This window comes from Falco peregrinus, chromosome 7 (genome assembly GCF_023634155.1).
Source record: "Falco peregrinus isolate bFalPer1 chromosome 7, bFalPer1.pri, whole genome shotgun sequence".
Lineage (NCBI taxonomy): Eukaryota > Metazoa > Chordata > Aves > Falconiformes > Falconidae > Falco > Falco peregrinus.
In genome coordinates, this window is record NC_073727.1 from 66,244,900 (window position 1) to 66,261,500 (window position 16,601).

General features: G+C 39.7%; 1 protein-coding gene across 3 annotated transcripts in view; it reads right to left on the reverse strand.

The window, feature by feature from the left end:
* Positions 1-768: 768 nt before the first annotated feature.
* COLEC11 (collectin subfamily member 11) overlaps positions 769-16,601 on the reverse strand; it is a 41,666-nt gene continuing 25,833 nt past the window's right edge. For 2 of the 3 annotated variants that reach the window (XM_027787839.2, XM_055810897.1), the window contains exons 4-7: positions 5,791-5,862; positions 5,018-5,071; positions 3,593-3,688; positions 769-3,436 (exon numbers count right to left, since the gene is read on the reverse strand). In XM_027787839.2, the coding sequence (XP_027643640.1) occupies positions 3,027-3,436; positions 3,593-3,688; positions 5,018-5,071; positions 5,791-5,862 (632 nt within the window). In that variant the 3' untranslated portion in view covers positions 769-3,026. The remainder of the gene's footprint in view (positions 3,437-3,592; positions 3,689-5,017; positions 5,072-5,790; positions 5,863-16,601) is intronic. The other variant, XM_005238145.3, reaches the window with a different exon arrangement.

Below are 16,601 nucleotides of genomic sequence, written 5' to 3' on the forward strand. Positions count from 1 at the left end.
AGCAGCTAAAGGTGCAGAATATAGTTCAATGAAATATGCGTTTTATTTGAAGAAGTCATTCAAAAGCATGAATGAGTGACTACATTAAAAAAACCCCAACACCAGACCCTGTTATTGTTGCCTTCTTAAAAAGCACCAACATGCCCCTTAATTAAGAATAAAATAAATAAGGGCGATGGGGAAATATTTATAAGGAAAAATCATCCATCAAAAAAAGTACAGCACATACGAGTAGTCTGGGAAACCTCAGTGCATGCTTGCCAGACATGCTCCAAAAGCTTCCATACAGCCACACAAAATGAGAAATTATATTACAGTGCAGGTTTTAATGCACGTGGAAGATACCCCAAATAAAACTAATTTACCAGTAACTCCAAATTCCACTGAAAGTAATGGAAGTCTTACCATGCACATCAGCAGGCGTCATGCAGGCCAAGCACCACATGCAACATTGATTTCTGCCTCCAGCAAGGGTCCACCTATGGGGGTCAGCAACTGGAGGGTGAAAGAAATGATGAAGGGCTCATTCATTTCCAGCCCCTCCATCATTTCTTGCCCAGTTCCTTGCAGGGGTAAGATGTGCAGTCTTTACTCCTTGCAGGACAGGGGGAGACCGTACACACTAGCCTTGCTCCCCTTGCCCAAATAGTGAAATAAAGACTGTTGAAGACAACGTACAGGGCTCTGACAATACAGCTAATTTCCTTTCTCATATATCATGAGCTGCAAAAATATATCCTGAAGAACATGAAAACCGGGGGAAATAAATGTTTTTTCCATTGACTTTATTTTTCATCTTAAATTTTAACAGAAATTGAGACTGCTTAAATGCTCTACACATCAAGGCAATCTTTATAAACATCATGTGACTTCCAGCTAAAATAGGAGAATCTGGCATCTGAAAAAGCTTCCCACCTCCTCAAAAGGCCTCTTTTCATGTTTCTGAAGGAAATCGAACATTACAACAGAGACTTTCAAAACCTGGGTGAAAAATAAAGTTAGCAACTTCAGGACATACATAATGATGGAGCTCCAGATATCTGTAACTCAGGTTTGGACTGTTTTAATATAGCTACAATGATTCAACAAAAGTACGTTGGAGATTTAAATGGTTTCTGAGGATTTCTATAGCAGGCAGAAAACAATCATAATATTCAAAAGGTGCTATTCTAAACAAATTGCTTCAGTGGAATTGTTACCTCCCTGCAAATTCTGTAAAGAGTCTTTGAATATTACTGTAGAGCCATTATTCGCATCATTTCATAGATTTCAATATATAGTTGGAAGAACACCTAACATATAGGAATCATACCTACCTTTATTAGAAAGAAAGTAAAGCAATCAAAGGACCATTCATTTCTTAGAGTGACTGCTCTGGAGCTGGGCCGATATTCAAATATTATGGGAATTTACTACTGATGTTCAAAATTAATAGCAAACATATATATATATATATATATATATAAAAAATGCATTCACACTCACAGAGTAACTATAGTAAGCAAAATGGTTTGTTTTCTTAGGTATGTAATAATAGCATTGCATCAAATATTGTCAGACTCTGTAGATATAAACAGAATTTTATGGCCATCGATTGTTTATATACCATAGCACTGTAGAGTTGATGAGCGGGTCTTGCCTCGTGGTAGTGAAATCTCTGGGACCACTGCCACATCCACTGTGGATATCCTGTAGACCAATCTCCCATAATGATCAGATATGTATTTTGATAACTATGTTATACAAAGGATAATTTCTCCTTAAAAATCATCTTAAACCACCGTGTAAGATATTCCTTAAAAAACACAGTCAGAGATTTTGCAGTCGTCTTTCTATGCCTAGCAGCAAGGTAAGATATGCAACTGGCTCTTAGGAAGATCCAAAGTAATTCATCGTTACCTTTGTGAAAATATGTTGTTGTTGTTTTTTAAAATACGCATCATATTTTCCATCACATGCAATTGTAAATTGGGTACATAAATTATTTGTGCAAAATTACTTATTAATGCTATATACATAATCAGGAAAATTTTGGAAACCTCTGCTGTTTTTCAGGGGGTCGTCCTTACAAACTGAGTAAACATGTAAGCTGTTTTCCTACCAAAGGGAACTACTAGCTAAACTGGTTTGATGAGATTCATTGTCTATTTATGAAGTCTGCCTTAAATTGTGGAGGGCTGGTATTCTGTTTGTTTTGTAACAAGATGCACCAAGATCATCTTATACAAATGTGAAACGTGCTTACTCTGAGAAATTATTTGGGTTCTGAAATAGTTCATGCACTGAATCATGTTCAGCTAAAGAATTCAGAAAACCAAAATCTTACTTTTACCTTTAGTCAACCCCAAAACAAAACACCCATCTAGCTGGGATCCCTCTTTCAGTACTAAATTATAAGAACTTTGTCCTCCCGCAGCACTAAAAAGCACTAAAACTCAGTTTACTTAGGTGCCTCCTTGTCATACATCTGTAAATACACATTACAAAATTGGTAGGACTCCTTATTTGTTGATTTGCTTTTACAGTTTAAAAAAAAAAAAAAGTTGTAATACCTTCATATCCAAAAAACTTACAGTAATATTTGTACTTAACTACAGTATACAAAATATTTGCTGAAATATCCCTGTAGCACTACAAGCAATTAACATTTATAACTAAAAATTTTGTTAAGCTAAAATATCAGGAATCTACTTCTTCAGAAATAATCATTCCATCAACTAGAGGCCAAATTCTGCCTTCCCTTACAGCCACACAATTGCATTTGTTACCTGTTGTCAGAGCAGAATTTAGCCCCAAACCACATTTTTATCTAAATACATATATTTTCCTACAGAAAAACCAAGCTATATCTTATCACTTCCCTTCTGAAGGGTAAATACTGATATTTGAAATACCTAAATTGTATTTACAGCTGTACAACACTGATGCCACATACTTGCAAAATACCGCTTGTACTCTATTAACATGGCGTAACTTGTACAATCCGCTTAAAAACTTGCCTTAATATAAAGAAAGAGCAGACAAGCTTAGACATTTTCTTTGTCAAATTCACAGACAAAATACATGGTAATATGGCATGCAACATCATTCCATCCTCCAGATGCCACCATCTCCACACAGTCCTCTTCGTCATAAGCATTGTTGGGCTCCCCACTGCGCCATTTGTTGAAGGTCTGCATGGGCGATCTGTCAGAATAGACAAAATTTCCCTCTTTCTCTAGGTCGTTAATCCCAATGAAAACTCTGGTTAGCCCAGCTTGGTTGATGTACGAGGCAATCAGATTGTTGGCAGTCTCATCCTTGGGCATGCTCAGCGTTCCTCCTCTTCCATGGCAGTAGAGTTGGGCTTCCTTGTATCTTTTCTCTTCCTTCACCAGCAGATATATCTTATTATCTGTCTCACGCACACCAGCAACAGCTGCGGGGGAGGGCAGTGCTGAAAAGTGAGCACTCGCATTTCTATAAACCAAGTTACTGTACACCCCAAAATAGCTTCACAAGTCAGATGTGGAACAGTGACGTTTTCTATGAGCAATTACACTGGTAAAATGAGGGAACAAGAAAGGAAAATATTTATATAAAATTAACCTACCATTTTTTATGAATTTTAGTTCTGTCATCAGCTGGGCCACTTGGATATCCATTTCACCAATAGCCTTCCTTAGCTGGCTGCACTCACAGGGGATGCCTGTGAAATGATACAGACACACCAAAATCAAAAAGCTATCTAATTTCAATAATTATGTAAACAAAAGGTCCCGCCTGGCAGCCCTGAAGAGGGCTGTCTGGCAAATAACAGACAGAAACCTAGAGCCTTTGCTACCCTGCACCATTGCATGGTTCTCATGAGTGCCCTGGCCTATCCAGAACAGCTCAGTTCACGTCCCATGAAGCTTCAGCCTTGCATGATTAGTGCTAACCTAAACACAGACAGATATTCCCTGCAAAAAAAGATACAGATTTTTTTAAAACAAAAAACTTTTGTCAAAATTTTTCATGTTGAGTAAAATTATTCTCTTCAGTCTTCTCCAAAGAGCACATTTTCCACAACAAAAATCTGTACAGCACATTGTTTGCCTGTTCCTCAGGAGGAACATAACACAGTAGATCCAAAAGGCTAATGTTCCAAACATGTAAAGCGCATAATTACCTGCAAAATGTAGTTCTGTACTTTTGAAAGTACAGAATTTACAGTACTTCTTCTAATAAAATAAGACAATAGAAAACCATCTATTAACCCAAATCTGTATTAGTTTGACAAAGATAATCTCAATGAGAATACTATGAGAGTGAGTTGTTATATCTGTGAGCTCAAATTTCAAAACAAGGATAAATTCCAGTTTCCGGTTCTGTGTGTAATTATTCAAATCTGCATTTGACCACCCAATTAGTCAGTTTAGCTGTCTAAGTCAGCCTAAGCCTAGGGTACTTATACCGCAAAACTGTGCTTGATGACTAGGTATATGGTACTCTGGCTCAAGAATTAGAGTGACAGATTATCTTCTTATGAGAAAAGTAATTGCTGTACCTCACCTTTGAAAGAACAAATTGGGTAAAATCTGAATCTGCTACTTTTGTACGGCTTACACTTCTTACACTAGGCTTTGACATTTTTCTCTGGAAGATCTGTATCCCTGGTAATCTCCTGCTTCTATAACAATAATCCATGGAGGGCCAGGCACTTCCAACTTTTTGTTGGCTGGAAGCCAGAGTGTGATATGCATACATGTCCCTTGGCAATGGTGATGAATGATACGGACAGTTGCACTTTAGTTCCTGCTAGTCTTCAGGAGTGATTATACCTCCGATAAGCTCTGAGACATTGCTTCAACAAATACACTACAAGTCCAGCAACTACTGCACCTTCAATAATTCTAAGTAATTCGAAAATATTGCAGTGAAATATTACAGTGCCTATACAAATATTACTCATTATTTCTCCCAGTATGTATTTTTGGTGATAATGCATGCACCTCGTAAAATCCTTCACATACACAAGGTGTGTGTCATGGATTACCTGGGTCACCATTAGGACCTGGTGGTCCTATGTCACCATTATCTCCTTTTTCACCTAAAGACAGGAAAAAGAATGTAAATCTAAGGCAGCTTTTTTGGTCAACAGTTCATTTAGCACATACTTATTTTTTCTGTAGTAACATTCAAATGTGGAAAGTAGAAATATGCCCAAGGAAAAATAAAGATTTTTCTGTCCTAGGTGTTCCACAACAGAGGCCAACCAAAGCTGTGAAACTTGAACACAAAGAACATGTACCAATATCCATTTTGTTTACATTCATGAACTTCACAGAACCAGTACGTTCAAACACTGCAGAGGGAAAAGGGCTGGATACGCTATGCTGGTGCCTAGATCTAGATTCATAACCTAGATGCTTAAGTAAACATTGGTTCAAATGACTTAAAGTCACATAGGAAGCCTATGGAGTATGCAAGATCAGAATTCAAGTCTTCTGGCTCTTAAAATTTGCCAGAATACAGTGCATTTTCCCATCTACTTCTTATAACTGTCCACACTTGTGTGATGGTGCACGAAGTTCTTTACTGAGCCTTAAACCAGGATTCTCACCCCGTTTTAAGGCTAAATATACTGGTGTCAGAGCGAAAGGTAACTGGCTGAGAGATCTCAGTCATCTGGCTGACTACAGCGTGAGAAACTCCCTATTATAGTAACCTCTGAGACTTATTTTTCAAGCCCTGTATTTTTCTCAACCATAAAAGATCACAGATTTTCCAACTGAAACATAAATGGAAAAACATATTAACTAAGCGTACCTTTTGAACCAATAGGACCGATTTTTCCATGCCGTCCCATGCTGCCTTTCTGTCCTTTGTCCCCCATTTCTCCTACACGTAACAGAAAGACAAAAGACACAATGTAGTCTGATTCATTCAGATTCTAGTACAGATGGATCAATGGATTAAAGCTATCACAGAGTTGAGAAGACCTAAAGGATCCAAGACAGATCCAAGCACAACTGACAGTTTCATCTAACACAGTAGCTCCACAGTGAGGGCTGAATTTGGGCTTAATGGCTTATTTATACAACATAGACACTGTGGAAGCAGCCACATGCTCATTTTTTGCTCTTGCATTTGAAGATGACATTAATAAAAAATGAAAATTAATGGAAATCTTACATAAACATTTATACATATATATATCTATATACATGGGCACATGCACATGTTGATAAAAAGTCTGACTCAAGCCAGCAATGTAGAATTTTAAAGACAGTTCTACAGAATACCTCAAAGTGCCGTTGTAGCAAAGGAGCTGCTAAAAAATCATATTGCTCAGCTGTGTTTTTACAAGTAAAAGGCAACTATCCACCTCCTAAGGTCAATTGACATTGCCAACAAATCTGCATGAACCAGCCAGTCACCTATCTGTCTTCATGAGGCATACCCAGAAATCTAATATAAGACAGCTTGATTCACTTGCTTTGTCTGACTTTGACCTCTTTTCTATTAGTTGTACTTTCCTGTGTGATGCAAAGTGAATATTAGAATGGCTTCAGGGGAAAAAGAATTTGCACTAGAACAAGGCAGTTTCTTTTTCATCCCTGTCTTCACAAACCAAGCTGAAGCACTGCTAATAAAATGTGTGTCACAGTCCAAGTATAGGTGTCACTTAATAATAAAACAGATAAAGCATGCCTGTTACATCATATGCTTTTTCTGGATGACATTTCTCAAACATTATGAAAAATAATTATCTTAATGGTGTGAACCTGAGAGAGCTTTAGCCTGTAATAGCAAAGCCTCATTCAACCCCATGTCTACAGAGCTCATCTACAAGTTTAGAAGATAAGCAGTTGAAATGAATAAGCACTAGTCACCTAATATAGTAAATACATGAGGTTTACACGTGGCTGAAGGTTTTCGCTTAAACTAAGCTATTTATAGTCAATAAAGTCTACATAGTCCAAACTTGTCAGATTATTATTTCTAAACGATACTTCGGTTATGGTATTGGTTTAAAGATTTCCTGATTTGTTTTAGGTAGACTTTCTGAGACTTACGAAGTGAGCCCTGTTGTATCATTACACTCACTATGCAGTGAATGCGGCAGAATTTGCCTGATGCTGCAGCCCCAATGGCACAAGGAGCCTCAGGAAACAGTATCGCATCTCAGTGTACATTGGTGATACCCTTTTCTGGGTGCAACACCGGAGCAAACTAATGCTTTCCCATCAGATTTAGGCCTCTTTGTATCATAATTTCAAGGAGAAATGTGGCCTGGTGGCAGGGCAGCCGTACAGCTACATCATATAAGATAGGCTTCACACTGTACCATACAGTGTTAATGGAAAGCAGGTACGGAAGGACTACAGGGACGAGAAGCCAAATGCTTTCTGAGACTCCCATCCTGCAGAAACCCAAACCGAGGCTGCTTTAGGTAATAGTGATGCAGTATTTTCAATGATTGTTGAAAAGATTGTTTCCTTCCTCAAAGTAACAATTGTTATGCACTGTTCAGCTACACAGGAGCAAGGAATCAATAAGACAAGTTAGGAGGAAAATCTACCAAAGGGATCCAGCAACTAAACTTGTGTAAATTGTCATAGTTCAGTGTCAGTTGTGGATCTATGACAACTGAAGATCTGTTGCCCTCTGTTGTTACTACAACTGGACAAACAGTCACAAGTTTCCTCTATATATTTTTAAGAGCCAGATAATTTTAAGATCCATTTCATTATTACCTTTAACTTAAAAGTGCAATCAGTAGCAAGTTTCAGAATATAAACTGATCACCACTGGGCTAAGAGATGTCCTCTACATTACTCCATGAAGTCTTAAGTAACTGTCACTTGATGGCATGAGTCAAAAAGAAATAATTTCCTCTGAACTGAGAGAAGCCGAATGTGTATGGCTTTTTGGTCTAATTAATTACTGGCAAATCTTACAATCAATGGTTTTCCTTTGTTTCCAACAAGGATCAAATTCAGTCACTACTGGACATGGACTCAAATAGGAAATTTTACCAGAAACCAAAAATATTTTTCTCTTATGCTTTATATTCTGATTGGAAGAATGGAAATAATCCCTTCAGCTAGCTGAAGATCTACTTTCTGGAATTTAGCTTCACTTTCAGAACAGATTCGTGGCTTGCCTTAAAGATGCAAATCCTTTGGGCTGTGCAGGTTATAAAGGTACAGATGCCACCATTGGGTATTTATCCAATATAGATAGCATATCGAGAGGGAATTTCCTTGAAAATCTCTAAAGTGTCAGCTTGTAATGAGTTTATCAAGTTGCTCTGAAAGTGACCCGTCTTGCTTTGGATATTTATGAATTAGGATTACCATAACAGATTGTCAGATGTTTGAATGCTTTCTCTTTCCAGGTTGCTAGACCTGAAATTAATTAACCATATTGATCTAATGCATAAATAAAATACCATATATCAAATGATTTCACTTTCTTTCTCATAAATACTGCCCAGAAAACGAACTACTTCTCAGTAATAGCCAGTAATAGCTACGTGATCTGCTCAGAAGTAAAAGTGTGTTATCTCAAACAATGAAGACATACATTAAGTCTCCTGTGCTCATTAAAAGAGCTGTTTGGATTTGGTTTTCTCTTACAGTGACTAACCCCTGCTTCTGCTCCAGGGGCTTGCTTATTCTGCTTCTTCTGCAGAATAAATCACAAGGTTTCAAGAGAGACCCATCTGCCTTGAGGGTTTCAAAAGTTTTAATACCTTTTGTAAAGTCCTTTTTAGTGTCCCTATGATTGCCAAAAATGCAGTCTAAAGAGTCTTAATGAAATCAGGAAGTGAGAGCTGGAAAGAAATTAGGACAATGAAAGACATTAAATCTCCATAGACCAAAAGTAGGAAATCTAACAGAAAGTTTGAATGGAGAATATGAAGTAAGTAATATGTCACCTCTCAAATGGAGGTGGGAAACACTGAAACCAATTATAGGAGACTTAAAGGATTTTGGAAGTAACTGAAGAGATGGAAACTAAATAATTTCCTTGGTGGCCTTTTCAGACCCACAAACAAGAGAAGAAATAAAATACCAGAGATGGATGGTGGGCTGCACCACAAGTCAAAAAATGAGGGCTTTAGCTCTGTGCAACAGTATAACTGGGGGTCTTCATACAGTATGCCAAATCTCTTCAGACAGCATTAATTGGAACAGACAGGAAGGTATAAAACTACTTAAAGAAAAAGGTGTCAAAAAGACAAACCCAGCAGAAACACAAAATCACCTTGTCACAGACAAATGGAATTGAATCGTGTTAAAGGAAAGACAGCAGTACTTAAGGATCTCGAACTTAAGAATTTGAAGACAAATCAGATAGAAATTCTTCATGATTTGACATAGCGGACATCACAGACACCTACCGAACAATGAAGGTAGAAGTGTACCAAACCAGAACAAAGGCCTCTTGACTTTAGTGCCATATTTGACAGCAAACTGCAGAGGACACTTAGAAAAATAATGTAAGATACAGACCAAAATTGCAATGTTTTCCCTCAGCGTACCTCCTTAGTCTCACAGCAGTCAGTATTCCCAATGCAAATAGTTAGCCTGACTAGAATGAGAACAGTATTTTTAAAGGAAATAATGATGTTATGGTATGGCAGTAATCTACACTCAGGACATCTAACTTTTTAAAACTATTAGCAAGTGGAAATCAGAAAATTCTGAATATACCAACAGACCACAGTACTGCTTGCAAAGGCAAGCATAAGGTCCTGCCCCTGGGCAGGAATAACCCCATGCACCAGTACAGGCTGAGGCTGGCCTGCTGGGAAGGACTTGGGAGTGCTGGTGGGCAGCAAGGTGCCCATGGGCCAGCAGTGTGCCCTGGTGGCCAAGAAGGCCAACGGGACCCTGGGGTGCATCAGGAGGATCATGGCCAGCAGGTGGAGGGAGGTGATCCTGCCCCTCTGCTCTGCCCTGGTGAGGCCGCATCTGGGGTGCTGTGTCCAGTGCTGGGCTCCCCAGTTCAAGAGAGACTGGGAACTGCTGGAGAGGGCCCAGCAGAGGGCTACAAGGATGATGGGGAGACTGGAGCATCTCCCTTATGAGGGAAGGCTGAGAGAGCTGGGCTTGTTTATCCTGGAGAAGAGAAGACAGAGGGGATCTTATCAATGCCTGCAGATGTCTCAAGGGCAGGTGCCAAGAGGATGGGGCTGGGCTCTTTTCAGTGGTGCCCAGTGACAGGACAAGGGGCAATGGGCACAAACTGCAACACAGGGAGTTCCACCTGAATGTGAGGAAGAACTTATTTCCTTTGAGCATGGCAGAGCCCTGGCACAGGCTGCCCAGGGAGGCTGTGGAGTCTCCTTCTCTGGAAGCATTCAAAACCTGCCTGGACACAATCCTGTGCAACCTGCTGTGGGTGACCCTGCTTTACCAGGGGGTTGGACTAGATGATTCCAGAGGTGCCTTCCAACCCCGACCACTCTGTGATTCTGCTTTACGATAAATAACCTGAATTCTCCATACCACTGAAGGTTGGTAATTGACTAGGGACAGTGGTGACAACACAGTTATATCTTAAATGAACTAACAGTGGATAATCCCAGGTGGTATTTTATGTAGTTGGGGCAAATTAATTTCACCTAGCATTAGCCACCTGAAAGCTAGGTTTTTAGTTTAAGCTATATATCTAAGCTCCCTTGGTAGGCAATGGAGAAATAAACACCTCTTAGCAGCAATTCATCCCAGTCATGTTAGACAGGTATGTTAATGACAAAGTGAAACTTTGAAAGCTTTGCATAACAAAAAGCGGGGGGGTGGGGTGGGGGGGGGGTGGCGGGGAGGAGAAAGAGGAAACTATTATCAATCCATACTGACTAGAAATCAGAAAGGCTGGAAAATTTGCAAAGAAAACAAAAGATGATAAGGAAAAAAAAAAACAATCTAGGAAGGCAGCAGAGAAGTTTAAAGGATCTTAAAGTACATTCAAAACAAAAGAAATGGAAATAGTATGGTCCATTCCTGAATGGAGGAGTTTATATTCAGATGCACACAAATACAAATAACTACCCTTAGGAAGCATGTATCTTGTCAGAATTACATTTACAACATAACATCAAGCTTGTTCAGGCCACTGGTCACTCCAGCCCAAGATTTTGATTCCCACAGTGGAAGAGAAGGTGCAATACAGGGAGATCACGCAACTCCAGCCACAATCTGTAGTCCATTGCAGGTGGAGTTGCTATAAGTCCCGCAGCGGTTTCAGTATGTGCCTCCTAGTTCCAGTGTGATGGGATCTGGGGATTCTGTGACCTTGATCATATCCTCCTTAGACTCCTCTGTACAGATGCAAGAGTCTCAATCTGTCCAGTTTCTCCTTGTGAGGCAGCTCCTCCATCTTCTTCACGTTCCTGGTGCCCCTCTCTGACCTCTCATGTTCTTCTTGACAGACAGAGGCCAGAACCCCATTCACTACTTGAGACAGTGCACATCAGGCTTTTATACAGAGCAAAATCAGCTGCAAAAATGAGCTTCCTGTTTTGTCCTAGGTGTCTTTTCTGATGATGGGTAGCGTTTTGTTGGCTTTGGAGCTGCTGCTAATGACTTCAGAGCAGTTCTTGAGTTTTAAGTGACAGTTCTGGGGTTTGGCATCATGTAAGTATGATTAAATCATGCATCCCTAATGTCCCTAGGCAATATATTTATTTACGCTGAAGCCCATCTGCCATCTTTTTATCCACTCAGTTTAGCAGGGATTTTCTGAAAATCCTATTGAGTTCAGGTGGAATTCAAATCCAGTTTTGAACCAGATACCCACTTTGTGAATCCACAACTGCCAATGTCAGGACTTTTATATGGAATCCTGCCTGCAGTACTCCTTAGCGAGCAATAAATTCATGTAAAAGTTGACTCAGAAATGTAAAGGATTGATTGATTACATATTAATGAGCAATCAGTAATACTAAAATATAAATTAAGATATTATTACCTCTCTTTAGAATTTGATTCTACAAATGACTGAGCACTCTGGCTCCAATCCAGTTAAATTAATGAGTCTTCTCTCCCACTTAAGAGGCTATGCCTGTACTAGTAAACTAAATGCCTGGGACTGTTCCCTGGCAGTGAGAACTAGGTGGCCGAGAATGGTACACTCCACAATATTAAATTCTCTTAGTCTTCAATCCAGGATAATCACTTGCAAGCTGCTCATTAGCTCCCAAAATGTGCCCAAGAATCACCTGGGAAAGTGTTAGCTGGCAAATGCCACAATCACTGTGCTAACAGTGCAAAGGTAGAGACAGCTGAGTTCCAAGCCTAAGAATAGTAGGTGACTCTGCTTCACGTACCATTATAATAACTGAGTATAAAAGAGGTATAACGTATAAAGGTTGAAATTAAAATACTCTAATGTACTCTTCCTTTGAAGAGTTCCAACAGTAAACTCACCCTATCCTCCTTATTTTGTTTGCCATAAGCAGAATCCATGCTACTCTGGGAATATTCACAGTGTTGTTATTGAAATAGCTGTGTGGAATTTGTACACATGGAAGCTATGGCCTCACAGATTGGGTCTTGATTCAGTTATACAGAGTTCACTCCCAACATGGGAAAGCACAGTACAGCAATTAGTGCAAGTGGAGAAAGTTACATCTATTAACTTCACACCCCAAAACTTGCACTGCAGTGCATGCTACTTTCATCTGAATCAGCCATTGTACTCAATCCAGTGCTCTACGCTTTACATGAGGCCAACACAGTTTTATATTCTGCTGACATGCTATGCATCATAATTGACCTATACGATTAATTAAAAGCAATGAGGAAAGTAAGTGGAATTTAACCTTAATCAGTGCCCAAAGACATCAAGACGTGTGATGTCACCCTGAAACATCAGGACAGAGAACCAGATTGGTTTCAGGTAAGCACCAAAACGTTTTAAAGTTTATCAGTTTCTAAACTACCAAAACCTCAAAATATCATGAGGAAAGGATATGATAAAAACATCTGCAGCACCTTCTAACCTTAAGGTGTTCATTTCAGGGCAAATATATCATAAGAAAACCATTTATTTTGTAAGTTACTTGTTCACTGATTATTACACACCTAAGGAGTTCAAAGAAACGAAGCACATTTTCCTCAGATGAACTTGCTTGAGAAATGAAACAAAGAAAGGGGAAAGGAAAAAAAATACTACTGTGATTTTGATAATGTAAATTAACAACAGAAGTAGGAAACTCTACAAATGTTGCAGGAGAATTACAGTTTCTCCCTCATGTAAACCATCACTTACTCAACTAGCAGAAAAATACAATGAAATTTAGCAGTTTCCATCAACAGAAGCCAAATATTAGCCCAACAAGACAGCAATTATCAGGCTTCAATAGAAATACAGGGGGTCAAACACATGTTAACACAGCAACTGAAGTTTAACAGGCTAATGCACAGAAACAGGGCTGCTGTGATCATCCATGTATGCTCTTAGAAAGGGCAAATGCAAAGTGAGGCAATTTCATCCATCCTTCATTATCCACTAAGTTATATGTTAAGTAGCTGGATCACGGGTCTAAGCTTTACACCAACTGAGGTTTTAAAATACTTGGCCAGCACTTTAAAAGACATCAGTGGTGTATGCCCATCAAGAGGTTAAAAACCGAAAAAATGCAAGCCCAAAAGCAGATCATGAATGGATATTATATGATCTGTCCAGTAAAAAGATAATTACCTAGTTATTTCTGAGAACATCACGAACAAAATATCAAACCCCAAATGATGCTCAGTTCTTATCCCTCCATAAATAAGATGAAAAACCTAACATGAAAAAAATGTCAGTGTGTTGGATATTTCAGTGTTATCGGCTTACATGATTTTTTCCAAGATAATTGATGTATTTTATTTTTGCGTCAAAGTTCCAGCTTCTGGATAACCAAGGGGAAAACCCTTGGACTGCTCCAAGAGAATATACAGTTGAGTCACTCTCATTCAGCTTGAAAGTCTAGAAAAGTATTTATGCATGAGCTTAACTTCAGGTCTGGGCACTACACACTGTCTGTGGAGGTTAACTAGAGACTGAAAAGAAGACAATGTTTTTTCTAGGTCAAGGCTGGTTTATTCTTCTGTGTCCTTGCCATACGGTAGAAATTACATCTGTGAAGTCTGTTTGCTTATCCAGTCAACACTGTGACACTCAGAAAATACATTGGATATTGTACCGTGATGAAATCTGGCACCATTTTGGCCCAAATTGTTTTTAAGGCAACTATTGTTCTTTAGAGAAGCATTTGTGGAAAGGAGTTGATGAAGACAAATATCTACAAGATATACAGCATTAATGGATTAGTTAATTAGAATTCACTTTAAACAGGAGCTCGTTTGTAGAAATTTCTTACTATGCTAAAATAAAGTTGTTTACCAAATATTCCAAGAATATACATTTGTCAAGTCAAATCTGGATGCATAAAGAGTAAAAAACATGTTACTACAGAAGCGGTTAAGAAATTTTGCCTGTGATTAACCTGAAAGCACTGCCTGGAAAAATACAGATATAGTATGCATTAATATTCAATTTTCTTTCATCTCTTTTCTGTTTCAAGTATGTTTTTCTTGCAGTGAATTTTCACTTCAGTGTTTCTTCTTTCAGTCTCATCAGAATTTTGGGCTTTTGGAGGTATGGAAAACTGGAAAGTTATCATTAGAGTTAATCAAGACTTCCTGATTATAATGATTTTCCAATAAATGCAATTTTGCAGTATAAAATGTATAAATTAAATGTTACACAATGGATCAGCCTGACTGAAAAAAAAAAATATTTCCACTTCTCAGATGGTCCACAACATTTGGAATTGATTTGATAAAATGCCAAGCTAGAGAAACATGCAAGACAGCACAACAGGAGAGGCTCTCAAGCTCCCCGTGAGAAAGCAGTATGACCACATGCCCATCTCAAACACTTGTACAAAAATTATCACAGTCTGAGAAAAAAACGGGAAGAACTGAGAGACTGTTTAATGACATCAATTGCCCAGGTATGACAGGACAGCCAGAACAACAGGAGTGCTGCAGTGGATGGATATTGCTCTTTAGGAAGGACAGGCAGGGATGACAAGACAAGGGTTATGTTCTGGACAGTGGGCACCTTGAATGCATGGAGCTTTGCTTCCTAACAGACAACTGGTCTACTGAAAGCCTGTAAATCAGATTCAGAGGGGAGGCCAGCAAGGGGAACGTCATAGTGGGCATTCATTACAGACTGACTTGTCAAGAAGAGGGACTGGATGTGAAGAGTTCTTTTAACTGTCAGAGCTCCATAATCCGAGGCTAGCTACTTCAGCATCTTCTGAAAGAGCAGCACCATAAGGAGCAATCAATCCAGAAAGTGCATCAGGGACAATTATCTAATGCAAGTACTGGGTTTCCATCTGGAGATAATAGTCTTGACCTGTTATTCACACACCCTCTGGCTGTGGATATAATAGTCAACAGCAGCCTTGGCTGCAGTGACCATGACTGCCTTCATGAGATAACAGCATTCGAGATTCTGAGGGAAGTGAAGAAGGCAAGCAGGATAAAAGCCCTGGGCTTCTGGACTTCGGCTTGTTCTGGGAACTCATAGACAGGATCCCACTGGAGGCAGCTATGAAGTACAAAAGGGCCCAGAAAGAGCTTCTCAGTCTTAAGGAACAATTTCTTTAAAGCATAAGAACTACCCATTGCAATGTACAGGAAAATGAGCAGATTCTGCTGCAAGCAGGTCAGCTTGGCTGGGAACTGAGACCAAATGCAGAAAGGAAGCATGCAGGAGGTGGATACCAGGACAGGCTACCAAAGAGTAATATACGAGTATTCCCCAGGCACAAAGGGATGACGTAAGGACAAAGTGCAGCTGGAGCTGGCCTCCACTATGGGTATGAAAGACAACATGTAAGACAGTAAGTTAAGGCAGCAGTAAAAAAAAAAAAAAGAGAGAGACCAAGGATAACATGTGTGCTCTGCTCAGGAGGAAGGGAGCCTAGTGACAAAGGACACAGGACAGGCTAAGGTACTTAGTGCTTTCTTTGCCTTGGCAAGGTGTGCTCGCTGGCCTCCCAGTTCTTCATGTCTGGTAGCAAAGATTTGGGAAGGACATGCTACTCACAGTAGAGGACGACTGAGTTAGGAACTACTTCACCTGGATGCACACAGGTTCATGGCACTGGCCAGAAGGCATTCAAGGATGCTGAAAGGGCTAGCTGAGGCTGTTGCAAGGCTGCTGAAGCCTAATTAGCAGCTGATAATGAGTGCCATTCCTCAGGAACCAGTCCTTCATCAGAGACAGGGAGGAAGAAGTGGAAGGCTCCTCTGTGAGTCTCCCAGGAACCCCATGCTGGCAGGAGTGGTTGGTGTGCTGCAGGGCAGCACTGCCAGTCAGGAGAAGCTTGACAAATGGCAGGAATGTGTTGACAGGAATATCATGCATTCAGCCAGAAACTAAGTTCCTCACCTGTGATGCACTGATGAAGGCTGGCCAATGGCTGGCTAAAAAACTCATTTGCCTAAAAGGACCCAGAGATTCTTGGGCCCTGGTACAAGAGAAGCAAACTGGAGTCCAGCTGAAGATGGTTTTATGTAGCTTGGAGTAGAGGAAGGTACAGGGGACTTAACTGCAGC